The following is a 19,882-nucleotide window of genomic DNA, read 5'->3' on the forward strand; positions in this document are numbered from 1 at the left end:
GAACGCGAATCAGACACGCCGCGCCACCAGCGCGACTCGGACTTGGCACCGAACCACCTCCACCTTCGAGTCCCCACAAAGTCCCCAGCTGCGTGGCAGTATCTATCCGGCACTGATACTAGTGTCACATCTAAACTATTTACCCAGTCTGGAGCTGCGATCCGCAAATCATGCCTCGCAAAGTCAAGTCTTCTCTGGTCGATCACCATTTCCCTCGATTCTACGCGTGCTACTTGCTGAAGAGCATTCGGACTCCACGCGCAACTGCGTAAGTAACAAATATGTTGCTCGATATCATTGTCGGATTGTATACGAAGTCATGCTACAGAACTTACATAGGAAGCACTCCGAGCCCCCCTAGGCGCATACGGTCAGTACACTCACCGTCAGACTGTCATTCGCTTGGCTCACATGTCACTGCCCTTAATATAGTCAACATAACGGCGAAATCACCCAAGGCGCATGGAAGACCAAGCATAACAGGCCCTGGATCATGCAAATGATCGTATATGGTTTTCCCTCTAAGCTCACGGCGCTGCAGTTCGAGTGGGCATGGCAGCACCCGCACATTTCGCGACACCTCCGAGGCGAGGACGGCAAGGCTGTGTTCCAGATGAACTCGAAATCCCGGTATTTGAAGACCAATGTCTCGTGAGTATGCGTATTCTTATGCTTTTAGCGACACTGCGCTGAAGCGGATATATATAGAATCGCACGGAGCATGTTATGTTCCCATCCGTACAATACGTGGCCATTGCATGTGAAGCTTTTCACCTCCGAGGCTGAAAGAATTTGGAATGACGCTTCCCGCGGCATCGGCGACCTCGCCCTCCCCCGAGGATTTTCTTGCACTGTCGAGCTGGAGGGCGTGGACGGGAAGTCGGGCCAGACTGGTTCTGGGAGGACGGGCCCGATCGACGTGAACGACAGTAGGCTATGTCCCGTCTCTTTCGCTAAAATCATTCTCTGATGACGCCGCTAGCTATGTTTACCTCAGAACATCTCCGAAAATGGACTACTATGTTAGCTTCATCGAGACCATTACAATGCTCCATCTGCAACGATACCTTGGACCGACGACACCTAGTAAGTTCTACGTTGCACGACACCAACTCTGTATCGAATTTGCGAACTCACGGACATGACCCCCAAGGACCCGATGACCATGGCGCTCTGTCCCTCTACAGACTGCACGGGGGTCTCACATATATCCTGTCTCTGCGCTGACTTCCTCGAACAAGACCGCACCGAGCACTCGACTCCCAGAAAACTCGCTATGATACCCCGGGGCGGTCAATGCCGGTCCTGTCGTACGTACGTCCTGTGGGGGGATGTCATACGGGGATGCTATAGACGAAGGGGCGACGACGCGCCGGACCCCGAGGACAGTGACGGTGGCCTCGATGACGAAGAGGGGCAATCCCTCGACGATGTAGAGCACATTCCGCCTCCCACTCGGCACCGCAATAGCAAGGCCACAAGCAGGGGTGTACACCGACAAAGACTCACGGGTGCAGCTCCTAGGAAACGTCAAGCGGCCGGTGCAGGACAAGTCTCGAGCGAGGGAGAGTTCTTCGACCTAAATAAAGTTTCCGGAGACTCTGAGGAGGACTCGTCCGACGAACCGCCTCTGGTGGGCGCTTCTCTGCAGCGTACGTCCAAGACGTATGGTAACCCCCCGCTGAAGGCGCGTACGACCATGGAGCGCAGTGGTGCAATCGCGGAAAGCTGCTCAAGGGAGCGAAAATCAGCATTACCTACAAGATCAGACACAGCGAGACCTCATGCTGTCCACAATCCAAAAGCGCCTCGCATTGCAAGGAGGAATGCTAAGGTTCCGCTTGCAGAGAGCACGGCAGAGGGACATCCGGAACAACGTCCAACCACCAAGATTGTCGCCGACCCACGGCCAACGCAAACCGTCCCACAAATGGCAACCGACGATCGTCGACCGCCGTCCGGCCTACCACGGCGGCCGGCACCTCGCGCCAAAGCACTCCCCGCCTACGTCGAGATCAGTGACTCACCCGACTCCGACCTCGAGGAAGCCGCATTCAAAGGGCGATACAAATCGTCAGAGGCGCTACTTTCCCTCTATCGTCGGTCTCCAGACTACAGCCCCAGTCGCCCGGGCTCGCCTCACGGACGGCTCAGCCGTGCCCTCTCGACTCTCTCGATCTCCTCAGGGTCGGAACTACCGGACATGTCGCACCTACTACGGGAGCTCGGGGGGAAGAAGAAGCGAGAGGATGACGAAGACGTGATTGTGGTGTCCGATTAAATGCCGCATCGCGCTGCGGCTTCCTCTGCGTCGAAGTGGCATTCCGTGCGATTGCGCTGAGCTTGGCTTTGGCTTTGGTGACTGGCCCGGCCCGAACACGGCGTCGCGCCTGGAGAAACCATCTCTCTTTCTGTGTGATTTGGTGTTCACGCGTCACGCCGGGCCACTAGCAGGAGTTTGTTGGCAGAATTGCGTTCTTTATTGGATGGAAGCTCCATCGACTTGGAAGACGGCCAGGGCACCCGCCCTTTACGAGAGCAGCGCTTCGTTCACTACGTGGAAGCGTAGCGCCAAGACGTTCAAATGTTCGTCATGTCCTCGGCAAAGCTATGAAATCCTAGGAATTGAACGTGGGCGCAATGTTCATGTGTTACAACTGGTTCGACGCAAAGGTATGCAGGGTCCCCGACGCGCCCGCGAGAGGGAGATCTGTTCACCGTGCCGAGAGACGACAAAGCTTGTGTTCAGCCGTTCACTGAAGATACCATGCCGAACTCCTGGGGATTTCTGCGGCATTAAAGTACACTTCTCCTCTATCTCCATCCTGCGCTCAGAGGGCCAAGAAGCATAGCCTCTGAGGCTCAACCCCTAAGACAGACCATGGTACTGTACCTCCACTCGCGTGCTGGTTGTACGCAGGCATGATGATGGCCAGCGACTCCTGTGCATTCCCCCAAGTCTTCTATGAAGTGCATGGCGATGAAGTCTTATTCAGTATATTACCGGTGTGTGACGGCCCGCTTGCACCTGATTCAAGGACTGACCGCGTATCATCCACCTCCAGCCTATGTCAACCGCAGAGGACTTGCTCCTCGAGATATGGCTACCGGCGTTGGACGCCCTGACTATTGACGAGGCTTCCGAACATGAAGATCCATCTGTGACATGTGAACGACCTATTGACGAGAAGCAGAGCAGACGGGATACGTTGGTCAGGATGTTCACGGTCAGTTCCATGTCGCGAAGGGTCGTGCCAGTGTACCCGTTCTAATCCTGTAACCTAGAACGTCATGAAGCGTATACGACGGCGCTATGAGCGGGTCAAGATGATGATGGTCCACCGAACACCGGAGTGGAGCTTCAAACTTGGGGAGGTATCCCTGCCACTTCGATGGCCAGTCATACCGTGGCGGAGTGGCCGTATGCGCGATATTTGAATAACACTGTACGGCTGTACTCAGCTGAGTGTGCATATCTTCGCCAAGGTTCATGACCTGTAATCCGTTCGCTTTGCATACGAATGTGAATGAGTTGTTCACGTCTGCGGCTTGCATTGGCAGCCAGAGTGCTACACACACTCGCCGAGGAAGGCTCAAACCCAGCTCAAACTTATGATAGTGATCCTTCGACTCAGGCTGTGCCACTGAGCCACTACCTACTCACCTTATCATTTACCTATGAAACCCGTAACCTCACCAGAAGTACCCGCGCGTCGAAGTGTCGTTTGCGCTTGAGGTGAAATTGTACGCTGCAGGCAGGTTCGGTGGGTCGGAGGGTGCCTAATTTAGCCACAGCAGCCCGCCACCCCACCAGATTGCGATCTGAGCATGCCGACGGGCCTGGTCGCCGAGTACATACGACTGGAGCGCTCGCCTCCTCCGTTCAACGAGCCTTCATGACGTGACAATTGAGCACAATGTTTCATGGTAGTTAATAGCATTATTTGACTATCCGAGGGCATCGGTACGATATTGTCTCGAATCGGCTTTTTTGCGAACGCGCCCGCGACAAGGGCCTCTCGCAAGGCTTCGTGCTTCACGTGTGACGTACCCATGCCTGTTGACATGGCAGGCCAAGTGCATGCATTCCGCGCGGACATTGGTATCTAATGTGGTTTATGCATAGTGTCGACATCTCATAGATCTATAAAACAATAATGGTCGGTCACCAGCTAGTCGTCCTCATCCGAGATAGCCAGTTGCAATCTTCCTCTCTTCTTTGCTTGCAGGGCGGACGGAAGTGGCGATGGAGATCTCAAGGCACTGCCTATAGCATTGGCAGGCGGACGCGAAGTCTGCGTAGTCTCCTGGATTTCCTCTGTAACTTCGCTGGCCAGTTTGCGCCGAGGACGCGGTTTGGGTCTTGGTTTCGTCTTCTGTATCTCGACGGGGTTAGGAGAGGTAGGCTGAGTCGAAGGAGATCTCCTGGGTGAGACGAAGAGGTTCAGGATGCTGCCATCCGAGTCGCTATCGTCGCCGCCCTTCGATGCACTCCGTGCCTCCGCCACTTCGTCCTCTGCGTCAATCCCGCTCTGCCCTTTGCGCCGCCTCTTCTTCGCGGCACCATTGTCCGGGACCCGCTTCCGTCGTTTCTTCGTCCCAGTAGACCTCATCGTGGCGATGTGCCCCGTGGACGTTGCCAGCAACGCAGTCCGTTCTCGCAGTGCCTTCTCCTTCTCTAGGAAGGCCTCCATATCCTCCATCTCCGCATCGCTATCCTCGATGAATTGTGCTGATTTGTACTGCTGCTTCTCCTTTTTCTTCTTCTCCTTGCGCTTCTTTGGCTCCTCGCCCTCCGAGGCACTGACATCGGGGTCGGGTGTGGGTGAACGGCGCCGCCGACGTCTGCGTCGCTTCTTGTTGAGTAGTTGCGACGCGTTCTTGCCATCCAGATCAATCGGAGTCTCGAGGAATTGGCTGATCACGTTGAGACAACTTTGCAGATCGGACGGCAGAACCGCTGCAGGAATATACCACTCCAATTCATTCGCATCTGTCTCGCGAGTTCAGCTGCGCGATACTTCAATACATCAGCAAAGTACTCTGACCTTCGTCTAGAATCTGGAACTTGATGAGACGGAATAGAAGCTTGAGATGCGGATCTTTGGTGGCCGCATTTGCTTGCTCATCACTGACGTACGGTATCACTGGCAAATTGACGGCAGTCATTCTCTGCACTCTCGTAAACTTGCAGCATTAGACTCACAATAATCGGTCATCTTCGCGAGAGCTTCGTCAGAAGGCCCTCTGTTGGCAGTGACCGCCGCGAGCTCGTTCTCCGGCTCGCTGTCGCTGTCTACGTCAATGACTTTCGATGACGAGCCGTCCGTGTCCTCGATGATCCGTTGCCGCTGCCCGATAGCTAGCATAAGGATCTAGGGGTTCGTCGTCAGACCGCGAAGTGACCTGAGCGCAAGTTCGCCTCACCTGCTTCACCCACTCTATCAACTCGTTCTTTCCCTCTCCAACTAGACACGCAATCGTGATGCCAAGCTGCTCGCTCCACGAGTACCCTTTCTTCACTTGGACGTCGGGCGGGAATCTAGTGTCCTCCACCGTTTCCGCCCGCCCGCCCTTCTTATCCTCGGGCGGCGTCCAGCTGGAGAATTCCTTCCAGTGGCCCCGGTTCATCGGGAAGAACGCCTGAACCACGAGGAACGACTCCTCTTCCACAGCTTTGAAGAACTGGCGTAGGATGTATTTAATGAGATTAACGAGGTCTTTGTAGGGCTGGTCCTTGGGTAGCGACTTCTCGTCCGCGAGAATGGTCTTGAAGAGATCCAACGTAGATACCTGTGTGCAGCAATGGATTGTCAGTACACTGAGCGACGACACAGGCTACCAGTGCGCCTACGTTGAAGTAAAGCCCCTCCGCCTTAGCCTTTACGGCTTGCCGATGCATGAGGCTGACGACGCGCTTCATCTTATCCGCAGACGTGAACTCCTTAAATCGGGCGACACACGCCAGTAACGTTTGGGTGATGTCCGGATGAGCAAATTTCTGGTAGCCGTGGTCAGAACGCAATCGCATGAGTGACACGGACAACCCACCGCCTCGAACATGTCGAACGTGAACATAGTCTCGTGGATCATTTCATCCGGCTCCTCTTGAGGTTCCTCTTCCTCTTCCGGTACACCGTCCTCCTCGCCCTTCCCGGTGCCTAGAATTCAAGTGTTTGTGCTCCAAACTTCGCCAGTACCCAAGGGCCATACATACCTCGTCTTCTCCGCGCCTTCTCCTTGCGGCGGACATACATCTCGCCCCTTCCGCTGCGTTTCTTCCCCCACCGTTCGAGCATCCGGAAGAGCGCATACGCAAGATGAACGCTCGAGTCGAGATAAGCCAGGCTCTGTGTGCCTTCCCGGTACGCACGGAGGCTGTCGAACGCGATGTCGAGCACCTCTCCGTTGTAGATGAGTTGCTGCTGGAGGACGTCCGCGACGTCGGCCTCGGAAGCGACGGGCGAAGTGGACATGGCGTCGATTAGGATGACGAGCTGCGTGAGGCAGTCTATGCCAGCCTGGAGTTCGTTCCACGCTTTTGGCTTTGGAAGATATCACGTCTGTGAGCAAAGGGTGACTGAACCAGAATGTTCCATACCTTCTCTTCGACGGCCTGCCGCATGCGTTTCAGCACCCAAACGATCCACGCTCGGTCGGTCACCTCCGCAACGAGGCCAAAACTCCATGCGTTCTCCGACCCTTGTGTAGCACGGACGCAAAGAAAGAACTCCAGGAACCACTTCGCGACATAGAGTAGCCGGAGGTTGTCCTTCTCTGTGATTTTCGCTCGTTCGGCTCTGATGTCCTTCAGCAGCGACGAGAGGAATGCTGAAGGACGTGTTATGAAGCTGCACAACAGTACACTCAATCAACTCACGATTGAAGCAGGCCTCGATCAATATGCGCGCGAAGTTCTGCAGGATGAACTTCGCGTCCACGGATAGGTTATCCTCCCGCGCCAGCTCGTCCGTCTTCTTTATTTTCTGCTTCTTCTGCCGCTTCAGTCGGTCAACAATGCTGCCCGAGTCCTGGTTAAGCGCCTGCTGGCGATGCAGGACCAAGGTTTGGGACGATTCGGCTGGTTCGGGTTCAGCCTCTGGGGTCTGTTCCTCATCCGTCTTCGCCTGCGCTTTCTTGGGATTCAGTTTGACTGAGAGCGTTGTGCCGAATCGGGAGTGCCGCGATGTGGCGTTCCGGCGGAAGTCTCGCTTGCGCTGGTCCTCTACCGCAAGCAGGCGGCGCAGGTTCTGCGTCGGCTCCTGCAATTTTTGAGTACAAGGATCACAATAGCAGTCGCGCGAGCGAACGTACCTTGGCCTGGTCCACTGCTAGCACAGTTGGCTTGACCCCCCGGAAGAGAAGATAGAATATCTCGAGCACAAGAGCATTCCAACCGTTGAACATCGGGTCCTCGTTGGCGCTCGATGCGACGGTGATCAGGAAGTCAAGTACATTCGCATCTGATAGCGTCTTGACTAGACGGGACTGCATAGACGCGAACTCAGCCTGGTCTGCACTAAGGTGCATGTTTGGTGGCAAGTCCTTGATGAACGCGAGGTTGCGGATGAGGTAGAGTACGACGTTGATGATCTGGATGTCACGCTCCTTGCGCTCTTTAGGAGCCTTGGAAAGACATGGCAGAGTGATCCCGAACAGAGCCTGGATGGCACCCGGCCTCAGGAGTGCCGCCTTGTAGTGCAGGTGACTGAGAGTGAGCTGGGTATAGTCCGTACCCTTGTCATGTTCTTCGTCTAATTCCTTCAGCTCCTCCGCCAAGTCAATCGGCCATGTCATAGCGGTCATAAGATCTGCGCACGCAATGGCGCATTTATCTTCGAGCAGTCCCTTGCCCGCGGTCTCCAGGAGGATGGGAATGAGGTCGTTTGGGAGAACTCGCGTCTCCCAAAGAATACGGGCTACAGTACGCTCGTCATCCGTGTCGTCCTTCCTCCAGATTTTCTTGAGATCTTTCAGACATCCGTAGCATTCATCACCGAGACGATACGACCCGTTCTCGTAGCCACCGAGCGCGTCGACCACGCTCCGAATGGCAGGCTCGAGGATGGCACGGCGATCCAAGTATTCCTCTTCTCCGGAGCCGTCAGAGATGGATATCACGTCGTCGTCCATGATCACGGATGGGGCAGCAGTGCGGTCGTGGGCGTTGGGAAGGTTATGCGTTGCGCGACGCGCCTCAAACGTGACTGACGGCGCGAACGGTCACTGTCTGAGGAGTGTGACGTGTCGTGTTTGTCACAACGGGACCTGAGCGCTTGAGCGGCCAAGCCCTTCATTCCCGAATGCAGTGCGACCGCTCACAAAATCTGAATATCTACACACGAGAAGAGTATATATGAGGGTCATTCGTACATGTGCTACTCCTGTTCTTCTGTCGCTCCTTGACGCGCTACGCACACAACGTTAACGTGTTGGCACAGATCCGACTGTACTGGACCCCCCTCGAGCTCCTCCTCCACCACCTCATCCTCCTCAAGGGATCGTGTTGTGTCGCAGTGCCGGGACGCTCCAGGACAAAGTCTCATCGCGCGCTGATGAAACTCAGACTAGATTGACGGCAGCACTGACCGCTCTTGTCAAAATTCCGCTCGGCCTGTGCTCGTTGGGCTGCATATGGCCCCCTATCCACGGATGCTATGCCACGATCAAACGCCTCGACCGCGTGCCCTGAGCCTCGGGGGCGATGAGTCCAGCCGGCCGCGCAGTTTGTTGACCATAGTAAGCGATCTTCGGCGGCACTATGTGACCGTCCTGCATAATAAATAGAGACAGATGGTGGGCGATGTCGAACGAATTTCCCCGTGTCCAGTTACACTGAACCACCAGGGACCGTCATCGACCATCTACATTCTGGTGTAAATTGTAAGTTCAACTTGTACCATATATGACAACGACTGCTGATATCCCAGCTGTAGGGAAGCATGGCATTGGCATTCGAGAATTATGCATCTGCTCCGCACGCTTACGACCACTATGCAGCTTCATCGTCGTCCCAGTCATACCCAACTTCTACTCCTGATCACCACGATCTCAACCAGCCCGCGAAGACTGTAACGGCGAAAGAGCTGCTCAATGACCCATCTACAACGTATCTCGTCACCCGCCTACCGACAGTGGCAACGTTATCCGTGCAGCTGAACGCCGTCCAAGAGCCGTCGTACGACCCCGCGGGTCAAGTAGCATGGTGCCACGAAGTGCTCGACCTCGTCCAGCGCACGCAGCGTCTACAGGCATCTACCAGCAGCGTCAATCCTGGCCGCCCGCCATCAGGCACTCCCGCGCGCATCGCAGAGCCGGACCTGCAGCGGCTCATCGATGTCGCAGTCCCGATGCTCCTGAAACTCGCAGGGCGCAAGAAGGCGACGCAGAACTTTGTGCCCGGGTACATCTCGGAGGCGATCTACCTGTGCTCGACGTGCGAGGCGAGCGGCGCGTTCCCGCAGCACGTCGCGCACAACCCGAAGCATGCGTTCACACAGTGCGAGCAGGCGGCGAAGGTGGGCTATCACCCTGCATGGCTCGATCTCGCACGCGACTTTGAGAAGTTCGGAGATGCCGTGCACGCGAGGGAGTGTTATGAGCATGGCGCGGCACACGCCGTCCCGGGGTGTTTGTTTGTACGTCATCTCCTCGCTCTTCACGCTCGCGGCTAGCTGAAGGGTACGACTTAGCGATTGGGCATGGCTTACTTATCGGGGCAGCTGGGCCTCCCGCGATCGTCAGAGGAGGCACTGCCGCTGCTGAAGCAAGCGGCTGCCCTATCCACCGTGGACACGCCGCATCCGGCCTATGTGTACGCTCTGCTCCTTCTCAACGAACTCCCCAACCTCTCCATTCAGCCGTATCTCCTCGCGTCCCACATTCCGCCGGGCTCCTCGCCTGCGCTCGAGGCAAGGCGCCACCTCGAGCGCGCGGCGTACCTCGCGCACGCGCCCGCGCAGACGCGTCTTGGGGAGGCGTTCGAGCTTGCAGATGAGGCCGGCGGTTTCCCATTCGACGCCGTGCTGAGTGTACAGTACTACAGCTTGGCGGCAGCCCAAGGTGATGCTGACGCGGAGATGGCGCTGAGCAAGTGGTTCCTGTGTGGCTCCGAAGGCGTGTTCGAGCGTGATGAGGAGCTGGCGTTCAAGTATGCGGAGAGCGCGGCCAGAAGGGGATTACCGAGCGCGATGTTCGCAATGGGGTACTACATAGAGGTTGGTGTGGGATCCGTGAAGGACCTGCCGGCGGCACAGAAGTGGTACCAGATGGTGAGGTTTCCATGGGTGATCTACCTTAGTCTAGCTACTAATGCGTCGGATTTATAGGCAGCGCAGCAGGGCAACACTGATGCATCCGACCGCCTGAATGCGCTCTCGCGATCGAAGTCGCTCTCGCGCAAGGAGCACGAGCAGCTCACGGAGACCACACTCGTGCGCAAACGCACACAGGCCCGTATGCGCTCTGAAGCAAATCCTCGCCAGACCGCACAGCCCATGCCCCCAGGTTCTGCTGCGTATCCCCAGTACGATCCCGCTGCCGCACCTCCCATGCCCGCCCCCATGGCGGCCGCACCGCACCGCATACCCTCTCTTCCCCCGCAAGCTGCATATGCTGACGCCTACCCAGCAGTAGAGGTGCGTCCCCTCGCACCGCGTGGCCGGTCGCCTCCTCAGCAACAACCCGGCTTCCCATACCTCAACGGGCCTTCACGAATCCGTGAGTCCTCTTTGGGTCCGGGCGCGGCACCTGTACGAGGAGCCTCTCCCGTTCCCCCGCGCGGTTACCCCGCCGCAGCGCCAGGCTCGCGCGGGGCATCGCCCGCACCCGGGCCTGAATCCCATGCAAACCATCGCAGGTCACAGTCTGCGGCTCCATACCCACCTGCGACGATGAATTCCCAATACCCCGCGCAGGGCTCGCGCAACTCTGCCCGTGTGCAATCGGGTTCCCTCCCTGTGCCTCAGTCGCAGCCGGCGTCCCGTGCACCGAGCCCGGGACGCCCACCGATGCAAGCGACGTACCGGGGCGCGCAGACTTTCCAGGACATGGGCATCTCCACTGCAAAGGTGAAGGAGGAAAGCTGTGTCATCATGTAATACCCAGATGCGAAGTACTTGGACGCAGATCTACGTTAACTTATCGTCGTGCAATGACAGTACTGATACTTATTGAAGATCCAAGGATGTTTCGCTTTCGTTAGCTTTGTATGCACTGTCGATCTCATTTAACTGATACTGACGCTATGGCCACTGAAGTACTGCGTGTCTGCTACCATGCGTTTCCTGTCGTAGTCAGGCGTCGTTGGGAGCACGGTATGTAACGGGCGCTACTTATAGTCACTGCCTGAGCACGCGCTTCGACGCGACGGTCGTCACCTCACGACTCACGTTGCAGACCTGAACCTCATTCTGTTCGACCTCCTGAATATCTTCTTCCTCAAGCCCGCCGGGCAGATTTGATTTCATGCACGAATTGCACGGGATCGTGCCTCAACGTTGAACACGTATACTTTTCACTTGGCATGTGTATGGCATCCGAGGTCACGAAGCGCTCCTGGCATCGATGCCTTCCACTTGACCCGAGTCCACAGACAGCTCAGGTGCGTGCTCAATTAGTATACGTTCTTTAGCTTCGGCCTTGAAACGCAAACCTAGAAATTAACGAGGGGCTTTCGCACACACGATGTGTCAGCGCAACTTGTCGGCTCGCCGATGGTTCTCCGAGTCCTCACTGTGAGTCATTAAACTAAACTTGCCAGCTCGAGCCCCTGGATCGCTACTCGGTAGCTTCTTGGCGATTGTCTTGGGGTATCGTGCAAAGGCGGGGAACCGATGGTGCGAACATATTCTTCTGCGTCTTGTCTCCCTTGGGACTCACGGTGTCGACTTGGGATGGCCTCTACGTACCAAGTCGGATGCTGCCGCTGGTCGCCAATGCCACTGGATCTCGGGCCGTACTCCGTGGACGGGATGGCAGCATTGAACGAGTGGCACAGCGCGATGCCACAAACAGACAGGATGTACGCGTCCAGCACTCCAATGATTTCCGAACCGGCGTCAGGCCTACACAGGACTCTTCTACAAAATGGATCATTGCCCATTCGAGTTCGCCAGTGGCCACCTCTGTGTACTGTGCTCACGGTGCGCGGAAGCGTCCTGGAACCAAATGCGGTGATGATATCGCAATGCCCCAGAACCACAAGGACTGCTCGTCCCGCAATGGACAAGGGCGACACCCTTGTATTCGGTGCCTGTATCATGTCCGACCCTGTCGCTGACCACAAGGTGCGTGCTCGACCAATGCGGTAAGCCTTGTACATTAGCGGCGGTGTTTGTTTTTCCGTCGCGCACACAGTCGTCCCAACGAGGAAATGGGGCGCGTGTTTGCAGCTACTTGGTTCCGTGGGTCCGTATTTGCAGGTCGCCAAACAACTGCCATAGCAGGCAGGAATCAATCCGAGTACACTCATCCACTGCACAGAAGCTGCGACAGACACGCTGTGCACGGCTCATTGCCTGGTATAAAATAGCTCGCCTCGACGCCATGGAGGGCCATTGTTCGTCGCATCCGTTCCAGGCCGCCCGTCCCCACCCCCTCGCCTTATATAAACTGATATGCGCCTCCGCGAGTACAAGCACGACGCCCTCAGCCTCCGCTCCAGACAGAAGGCCCTCAAAACATCTCGAAGGCTAGTACAGTCCGCAAAGCTTAGAAGCCGTCGCCCATTCCACCCTGAACACTTCGAACGCCCTCAAGAGAACGTCAGGATGGCGCAACGTAAAATCGTCCACATCGGGCAGTTGAATATGTACGACGAGAACTCGCCCCTCGTGTCCGTTCCAGAGACCATCGAAAGGCCTCCGCTCCCTCCAGTGATGTCGGATATGATTGCGAAGTTCGAACCAGAACTGGCGGACACCCCCGTCGAATACGTACGTGAAGCGCTCGCGGCTATGGGCACCAGGTATGGAGGGTCTACTGCACCATGTTATGAGCCGCTTAACTAAGTGTGAACTCCAGATTAATGGGTGTATCCAAGAAGTGCCGTGTCGATCCCCCGCGACTGGCCAGCGGCCCCGAAGTCAACCTCATCGTAACGGACGCAGGCCTGTCGTGTCTACCAACCCACGCACTCGCTGTTCACCCTCCTGCGGAACCGTCTACTTGGTCTCCTTCCGACAGAGCCAACAGGCTGAACAATCGTGGCCGCGAGGTTATCATCATGCCCATTCACGCCGCCATCCTCGTCGCGAATTGTGGGCGCCTACCCTCGGACATGCCCGAGTCGCGCCCGCGGCCACCGCCCAACCAGATCATCTTCTCAGGTGGCGAGATGGTGAATGGCTATCGCATCCCCCTGGTGTCCTTCTGCCTCCCGATGCCTCAAGCCTTCGAGCTGCTCGTGAGGTACATGTACACGCGCGACAAGGACGCACTTCTCAACGCGCTCGTGCCGACGCAGACCCCGTTCGACGTGTCCGGCGACAGGACGCCACTCTATGCCGCCGACCCTGCTCTCCGCCAAGGAGTTGCACGCAAGCAGCGCATCAACCGCGTCGCCTCCGAGTGCGTCGCTTACTTCAACGGCCAGCTGTCCCGGATGTACGAGCAAGCTCGGTTCATCGAGGGCTTCTGGCGCAACGCTGTCACCGTCGCCATGTCGGACGATGGCATGTGGGAGACGCTGCAGCTCGCCTGGGAGGCGTTGGTGCAAGCCATGAAGTGGGTCCGGGATGCATATGTCCAGATCCGGGAGCGAGAGACTCAAGCTCAAGACTCGAACGGGCAGCCCCCTCGCCCGGTCGTGCCGCGCATGGCGCTGATATCCCACCTCACTCAGAGATACGTGCAGACTCTCCTGACCACTGGTCAGGGTAACTGTTACCCAGTCGATCCTTACCCACTGGCTGACCCTCTATTTACGATGCCGACATCCAGCCGGGTAGGACTGGGACAAGCGCTGCCTTTCCTGTCTCAGAATATGCTCTAAACATGCGACAGGACAGTATGAATCTCACATGATGTACGGTTGTATATGCCAATGTATGTTACCATGTATTTACCCTGTGTCTCTGGAATGGAATGCCGCGTATGCACAACTGATACAGGCGATGACAAGAGCATGCATTCATAACGATTCGTAACGGGTAACTGCAGACAACTCACGACAACACAGAGCATTGAGGAACTGCCGCATGACAGCAATACGAGGGAAGATTCAGCAGGCAGGGGATAATGTAAACAATACGCGTGTAAACTTCGTCGCAATGTCCAAGAGCCACAACTTCACGCCTTCGACTGATCGAAGTAAGCGACCAACTCTCCTACAGGTGCCCGAGGCTTGCCAGGCATGACCCTCGGCGGGTCTGGCTGGGTCAAGGATTCCTTCGTTTGCCGGCGGACGACCAGCGGGTCCACGAACTTGGACGTAGGGGTAGCAGGTACAGGTGCACCGTTACTATCTGATATGCCCAGGCCGAACCGGTCAGTTGAGCGTGAACGGAGACGAACATTAAGTGGAGTGACGGGGGACGGCGCAGCGATATTCGCGAACTGCGAGCCGTACATTGTCTGCGGACGAGGGCGCTTCGCGGCGGGAGTCGAGACGGGAGACAGTGACGGCGATCTCCTCCCCTCGTCGTCTGTTGTTTCCAAAGCGACTGCAGCTGCGATGCCCGAGCGACGGGCTGCTGACTTGCCCACTGTTTCCTCGTTGGCACCAAAGTCGCTATCCGACTCATAATCGTCGGGTTTCGGCGAGGTTGACAGCGGAGAGGTAGAGAAGTATACAGTATTGATCTCCCTTGACTGGCTGCGCCGATGTGGAGTCACTGTTCGCTCGCGTTCCTCCTGGTTCTCGCGATTCCCGCGTTTCATGATCGGCTTGTCCAGTGCGACAGTGTAACGCTTCATCGGCGTGGGGCTCACGCTGTTAGTCCGCGCTGCAGGTAAGCTGGGCGGAGGTAAAGACGGCGGACTTGCAGCTGACATGGGCGACTCTCCGAAGGGAACACCAGACGGGGAGACGGTGACTGAGCTCGTGCCTTGTCCGGGAAGCCCGGAAATGGACATATGCCGATGCCTCGTAGCAGACGTGATTGATGATGGAGGGGAATTAGGAGGTGAGAAAGGACCTTGTCCAAGCATCGTGCTGTCTGGCGGGCTAGCGTAGTCGCCGGTAGGGTATGGCAGACGCGTGCGTGAATTTCGCGACGAACCCGCCGCAGTGACCATAGGTGGACTTGCAGACTCGACCACTCGCGGCGGTGTAGAGGTGGGACTGGTGGTGATGTTCTGCGAGATAGAGCGTACCGCGACTGCAGAGGTCGCGGACGGTGCACGCGCAATGGCCGCAGAGTTGCGAGAGGGGCCCAATGCGAGGTTGCCTGGCGCCGTTATGAGCTTGGCCATCTCGCGACCCAGCTCACCCATACGGGCCTGGATCTCTGCCAGTTCTTCTCGAACTTCACCCATACCTCCTTCTCCCTCAGCAGATGTACCATTCTCTCTCGGCTTCGCACCCGTATGTTCCTTCTCTTTCTCTTTCTCCACTAGCCAGCGCTCAACATCGTCCATACGCTCCTCCAAGGCCCGTACGTGTCCGACAGTCCATTTCTCCAGTTTTTCGAAGCGTTTGGCGATAGTCAGAAGCGTAGTCGCTACATCGAGACTGCCTTGGGGATTGAATTGCGCGTAGATAGGCTGGCCCTGCGAAGAGGATCCATCACCCGAACGCAGAGGTGATGCCGTGAGACTTGGTGGCGGATGGAATGACCCGGGAGACGACGGCGCAGCGGATATGGGCCGCACTGGGGTTGTTAATCCCGACGAGGCGGCTGCAAGACCGAGGGTCATGAAGGCAGGGTCCTCGAACTTGCTCTCGGGTGCGGCTGGCCAACCACTATCTTTGCTCTTCTGCCTCAGCTTCTCTTTCTTCTTCTTCTCCTTCTCGTGCTCCTTCTCGCGCGCCTTGGTCTCCTGGATGACTTGCTGGGCGGGTGTGAGGGGATCTTTGGTCGGTGTGAGCTTGTTCCTCGCAGTCGCCCACCAGCTGCTATCCTTCTGCGAAGTTGGTGATGGGGGCGTGGCCGGCGGCGGCATAGTTTGGAAGCGCGAGGGGTGCGGCGGAAGCGAGTTAGGAGATTCGCCATCAGTACCATTGAGCATGGCCATAACGCGTTGCTCGACCGTCCGCCGGTCCTCGACCTCCTGGCGCATGATACGCTCGGCCTCGCGTCTGCTCCACTCCCGTTGTCGTTCGGCCTCTGCTTCAAGTTCGTCGTCCGTAGGCAGGTCGTTCGTGCGAGACCCGGGACTTACGCTGTTCACGAGCGACCCCACTCGCTGGGCGAAGTTGGCAGCAAACTTTGCCACTGACGGAGACGGAGAGTGTGAATGTGTCCACGACCTCCTGTCGTGCGACTCCTCTGACTGGTGAATCGACCCATCTTCGGACTCGCTGATCTCACCCGTGTCTGGGTCAATCGTCGTCGCTTTTCTCAGCGGCGAAGGTGGGCGGCGGTGCCCGTACACTGGTTCCGGCTGCTCGTTACGCGTTCAACGCGTGAAACATCTATGCTAACTTTATCACTGACCAGATTGAGCGGCGATGGCGGTGGGAGCGAGGGCGAGGTCATTCGCCGCTGCCGCACATCCGTCTGGGGTGGTGCGAGATTTGTCGTGGACGTAGATGCTGCCGGGCGATGAGAGGGGGAATACGCCATCGTCGTTGGACGAGCGCGAGGCTCAGGTTCGTCGTCGTCGCATGCGGTAGTGAGCTCGACCTCCGAACTTGAGTCTCGTCGCCCCAGCGGCACGCATAACCATATTTTTGGAATAAGCTCATGAACACTATTAATCTAACTTATATCTATGAAATACTACATACTGTAGCTAAGTGAGATAAATGAGTTAGATAACCAAACCCAGCGTACTGTGATATGTAGAGCTCTAGTCACGCTAGACCGTAGACGCTAATCTTGTTGTCGACACCCACGTCCTCGGCGACCGTCACGATGAGCACGACCGCGTCGAGCCTGGAGCCTCTCTTTACACTTGTGGCCCAGTCTTATGAAACCCTAGAGTCTACGTTTTACAAGATCCCCGGCTCGGCAGTCATCGCACGCTATGTGAAGTCCTCCCACCGCGATGATCCTGGGCGCACGCTCCTCGAGGTCATTCTCATTATATTCGCCATCCGCACGCTGCTCCAGTCGAGGACCAAAGCCGAAGCCTCCGGCAAGCACTTTATCGAGTTTTCGGAGAAGGTTTGCTTTCGAGTTCACGCATCGACGTGGTCTGACTGCTCAACAGGAAATCGGCGAGCTCGTTGATGAATGGTCTCCAGAACCTCTCGCTCAGCCCTTGAATGAGGCTGAACGAGCCGAGTTAGACTCTGTCCCTGTCGTTGTTGGTCCGACGGGACCAAAGCCAAAGCTCGCGAATGGAAAGACGGTGCTAAACCTGGCCAGCTACAACTTCGCGGGTCTCGCAGGAAACCAGATAATCAAGGAGCGCTGCATTGATATCCTACGAAGATATGGCTTGGGGAGTTGCAGTCCGCCTGGATTCTATGGTAGCCAGGGTACGTACTCGTCCTATACTCCTTGGCGCCCATTAATGGCTGTGCAGACGTCCAGACTCAGCTTGAGCAGGACATTGCGGACTTCCTGGGCACCGAAGATGCCATCCTGTACTCTCAGGCATTCTCCACGATCTCGTCCGTCATCCCCGCCTTCTGCAAGCGTGGCGACATCATCGTTGCGGACCGCAGCGTGAACTTCGCGATCCAGAAGGGCCTGCAAATCTCGCGTTGCACTGTGCGCTGGTATGACCACAACGACATGGAGAGCCTGCAGCACGTGCTTGAGAGTGTTGAGAAGGAGCGCATCAAGAAGAACTGGCCCTTGACGCGGCGCTTCATAGTGACGGAGGGTATCTTCGAGCATGACGGGGTGATGTCTGACCTCCCGAAACTCATCGAGCTCAAGCTGAAGTACAAGTACCGCCTGATCCTTGACGAGAGTGTATCGTTCGGGAGCGTCGGTCGGACTGGACGCGGCCTCACGGAGCTTTACAATGTCCCTGTATGTCTCCTTGTCCGGCCTTATGTGCGAATCTTACCGGTTCTTCAGGTGTCCCAGGTCGACATGCTCGTAGGATCGGTGGCCAACGGTCTTACTGCGACCGGGGGTTTCTGCGCCGGGTCGCATATCGTAGTCAAGCATCAAGTGTGTATGTTTTCTTCGTTGACCCGCTGACCCGCTGACCGCCATGTCTCAGCGCATCAACGGGACGTCTTATGTTTTCTCTGCGGCCATGCCGCCCCTCATGACCGTCGCTGCATCAGAAGGGATCAGTGTTTTGCGCAACACCCCCTCCATCCTCACCACACTACAGGAAAACATTCGGGTAGTACGCGCCATCCTAGACAAGGTGGACTGCATCACCATCCCTTCACACAACGCGAGTGCTGTGATCCACATCAATGTGCGCACGCCCTCGTCCACGCCCGCGCCAGCGCAGTTGCTATCGCCGACGCCTCTGTCACCGGCCATACCGGCCACACCGCTGTCACCTTCGTCGGCCAAATTGTCGAACCCTACTTCCGTCCGCCCACGGCACCCGGTTCAATTCGATGCGGAGCTTGAGGAGCGCCTCTTGCAGGATATCGTAGACGACGCGCTTGCGCAGGGTGTGCTGATTACTCGCGCGAAGAGGCTGCGTGACCAGGAGCTGATCGGGGCACGCCCCAGCATCCGCCTCGCTATCAGTGCAGCAATGTCGAAGAAGGACTGCGAGAAGGCCGCGAATGTTATCAAAACCTCGTGCGTCAAGGTTCTGAGTAGGCGTCGTTAGAAGAATCTGGGTCGGCTGGGTTGCCGTGGTATTTATAGTATTGGGTGTTGATTGCCCTGCATATATCATACTCATGTAATATCTGCTGCAGTGCCATGCTCACACTGTCGCTTACCCAAGCTACTTATGGGGACACTACAATTGCGATGAGCAAGCTATTCTCTGCTATTCTAGGCTTTTCAGCAACTTTTCAGCTAAGTCAGATCACTGCGCGACGGCTGCACGATGGTAGCGTTGATCGAACTACTTCCGAGTGACGTTCGTTCCTGGCAAAACCCATTGTCGGAGCCCGAGCTCGGTGCGCATCGCCACGATTGCGACTAGCAGTACGATCGACGTCAGTTGCTGTGTCGCCCGAGCGAGACTGAGGCAAAACCGAAGCAAAATCTAGATCAAACGAACCAAAATGCTCTCGCACGGAGATTAGGATGCACCGGGGATCAGCACCACCTCGGCTTTGGCTCTGGGTCACCCCACCAGTGGCCACCGTCGTGATATGCGATGAGAAGGGTTCCGTAGCCATGCATATACACCAGTGTCAGTGCCTCACGCTGTGAAGCTTTGAAGGATTGCTGCCGTTCTCTTTCACTTCGACCTTTGCTGGTGTATGGAAGTGCCAACGCCGTCATCCTGTGCTCGGATTCATGTCTAGCAACGAGACAGATCATAAGGCACTCTATTTCGTGACCGCCGTCCGCAGTACGTCGTCTCCCCGTTTCCGAATATGTAAAATCCTCGCTCAACCATGACCAAGTTTTGCTTTGCTATGAGCATGTTATCACTTTCCAGGAGGAGGTCGAGTATGCATGGACTAGACGACTTTCGGGAGCCAACATTCTATTCCTCTCAAATCGCTATGTCACTCTGCTATATGCTGGCCTGCAGCTATACTCTCAAAGCTGCAAGCGGGGAGGCGTACGTGAAGATAATGTGCTGCCGTGCTTTGACTAACGACAGACACCTGGCGGCTTCAATTTCAGTTGTGAGTACCGCGTACCGCTGCTATGCACAATCACTCACT

At 56.6% G+C, this 19,882-nt stretch overlaps 7 protein-coding genes across 7 annotated transcripts; 5 read left to right on the forward strand and 2 right to left on the reverse strand.

Moving 5' to 3' along the window:
• The first annotated feature begins 43 nt into the window (after positions 1-43).
• On the forward strand, positions 44-2,602 carry C8Q71DRAFT_126601 (uncharacterized protein). Its single transcript, XM_047916438.1, has 6 exons — positions 44-268; positions 329-370; positions 433-651; positions 709-929; positions 983-1,086; positions 1,154-2,602. Exons 1-6 carry the CDS (start codon positions 171-173, stop codon positions 2,279-2,281), a joined length of 1,812 nt encoding a protein of 603 aa, XP_047777314.1. The 5' UTR covers positions 44-170; the 3' UTR covers positions 2,282-2,602.
• A 1,118-nt stretch (positions 2,603-3,720) lies between these two features.
• Positions 3,721-8,160, reverse strand: C8Q71DRAFT_837606 (timeless protein-domain-containing protein). Its single transcript, XM_047926469.1, has 10 exons — positions 7,315-8,160; positions 6,881-7,262; positions 6,602-6,831; positions 6,218-6,545; positions 6,052-6,161; positions 5,855-6,001; positions 5,428-5,793; positions 5,207-5,375; positions 5,049-5,147; positions 3,721-4,993 (listed from the first exon to the last, which is right to left on the reverse strand). Exons 1-10 carry the CDS (start codon positions 8,131-8,133, stop codon positions 4,173-4,175), a joined length of 3,471 nt encoding a protein of 1,156 aa, XP_047777315.1. The 5' UTR covers positions 8,134-8,160; the 3' UTR covers positions 3,721-4,172.
• Positions 8,161-8,942: 782 nt separating this feature from the next.
• Positions 8,943-11,099, forward strand: C8Q71DRAFT_710537 (uncharacterized protein; the record flags this gene model as incomplete). Its single annotated transcript, XM_047920747.1, has 3 exons — positions 8,943-9,638; positions 9,693-10,271; positions 10,329-11,099. The coding sequence occupies 3 exons, from the start codon at positions 8,943-8,945 to the stop codon at positions 11,097-11,099; spliced, it is 2,046 nt and encodes a 681-aa protein (XP_047777316.1).
• A 240-nt stretch (positions 11,100-11,339) lies between these two features.
• On the forward strand, positions 11,340-12,449 carry C8Q71DRAFT_126738 (uncharacterized protein). The gene is made up of 4 exons (XM_047916439.1): positions 11,340-11,602; positions 11,658-11,735; positions 11,790-11,837; positions 11,914-12,449. The coding sequence occupies exons 2-4, from the start codon at positions 11,686-11,688 to the stop codon at positions 12,278-12,280; spliced, it is 465 nt and encodes a 154-aa protein (XP_047777317.1). The 5' UTR covers positions 11,340-11,602; positions 11,658-11,685; the 3' UTR covers positions 12,281-12,449.
• On the forward strand, positions 12,450-14,141 carry C8Q71DRAFT_126739 (uncharacterized protein). The gene is made up of 2 exons (XM_047916440.1): positions 12,450-12,967; positions 13,024-14,141. Exons 1-2 carry the CDS (start codon positions 12,618-12,620, stop codon positions 13,991-13,993), a joined length of 1,320 nt encoding a protein of 439 aa, XP_047777318.1. The 5' UTR covers positions 12,450-12,617; the 3' UTR covers positions 13,994-14,141.
• A 148-nt stretch (positions 14,142-14,289) lies between these two features.
• Positions 14,290-16,640, reverse strand: C8Q71DRAFT_710621 (uncharacterized protein; the record flags this gene model as incomplete). Its single annotated transcript, XM_047920754.1, has 2 exons — positions 14,290-16,545; positions 16,599-16,640. 2 exons carry the CDS (start codon positions 16,638-16,640, stop codon positions 14,290-14,292), a joined length of 2,298 nt encoding a protein of 765 aa, XP_047777319.1.
• Positions 16,641-16,974: 334 nt separating this feature from the next.
• On the forward strand, positions 16,975-19,059 carry C8Q71DRAFT_766595 (serine palmitoyltransferase). Its single transcript, XM_047924202.1, has 5 exons — positions 16,975-17,270; positions 17,317-17,587; positions 17,635-18,089; positions 18,138-18,233; positions 18,286-19,059. The coding sequence occupies exons 1-5, from the start codon at positions 17,019-17,021 to the stop codon at positions 18,859-18,861; spliced, it is 1,650 nt and encodes a 549-aa protein (XP_047777320.1). The 5' UTR covers positions 16,975-17,018; the 3' UTR covers positions 18,862-19,059.
• Positions 19,060-19,882: the final 823 nt, after the last annotated feature.

Source organism: Rhodofomes roseus (assembly GCF_022264815.1).
Source record: "Rhodofomes roseus strain CIRM-BRFM 1785 chromosome Unknown C8Q71scaffold_14, whole genome shotgun sequence".
Lineage (NCBI taxonomy): Eukaryota > Fungi > Basidiomycota > Agaricomycetes > Polyporales > Fomitopsidaceae > Rhodofomes > Rhodofomes roseus.

Coding starts and splice junctions, on each gene's coding strand:
- C8Q71DRAFT_126738 (XM_047916439.1), top strand. CDS start 11,686: ATGTGTCAGCGCAACTTGTCGGCTCGCCGATGGTTCTCCGAGTCCTCA. Junction 11,736..11,789: donor TGGTTCTCCGAGTCCTCACT/GTGAGTCATTAA, acceptor GCTACTCGGTAG/CTTCTTGGCGATTGTCTTGG. Junction 11,838..11,913: donor GCAAAGGCGGGGAACCGATG/GTGCGAACATAT, acceptor CTACGTACCAAG/TCGGATGCTGCCGCTGGTCG.
- C8Q71DRAFT_837606 (XM_047926469.1), bottom strand. CDS start 8,133: ATGGACGACGACGTGATATCCATCTCTGACGGCTCCGGAGAAGAGGAA. Junction 7,263..7,314: donor TAGCAGTGGACCAGGCCAAG/GTACGTTCGCTC, acceptor CAAAAATTGCAG/GAGCCGACGCAGAACCTGCG. Junction 6,546..6,601: donor GGCAGGCCGTCGAAGAGAAG/GTATGGAACATT, acceptor TATCTTCCAAAG/CCAAAAGCGTGGAACGAACT.
- C8Q71DRAFT_766595 (XM_047924202.1), top strand. CDS start 17,019: ATGAGCACGACCGCGTCGAGCCTGGAGCCTCTCTTTACACTTGTGGCC. Junction 17,588..17,634: donor TGGATTCTATGGTAGCCAGG/GTACGTACTCGT, acceptor ATGGCTGTGCAG/ACGTCCAGACTCAGCTTGAG. Junction 18,090..18,137: donor CGGAGCTTTACAATGTCCCT/GTATGTCTCCTT, acceptor CCGGTTCTTCAG/GTGTCCCAGGTCGACATGCT.
- C8Q71DRAFT_126601 (XM_047916438.1), top strand. CDS start 171: ATGCCTCGCAAAGTCAAGTCTTCTCTGGTCGATCACCATTTCCCTCGA. Junction 371..432: donor AGCCCCCCTAGGCGCATACG/GTCAGTACACTC, acceptor CCCTTAATATAG/TCAACATAACGGCGAAATCA. Junction 930..982: donor CCCGATCGACGTGAACGACA/GTAGGCTATGTC, acceptor TGACGCCGCTAG/CTATGTTTACCTCAGAACAT.
- C8Q71DRAFT_126739 (XM_047916440.1), top strand. CDS start 12,618: ATGCGCCTCCGCGAGTACAAGCACGACGCCCTCAGCCTCCGCTCCAGA. Junction 12,968..13,023: donor CTCGCGGCTATGGGCACCAG/GTATGGAGGGTC, acceptor TGTGAACTCCAG/ATTAATGGGTGTATCCAAGA.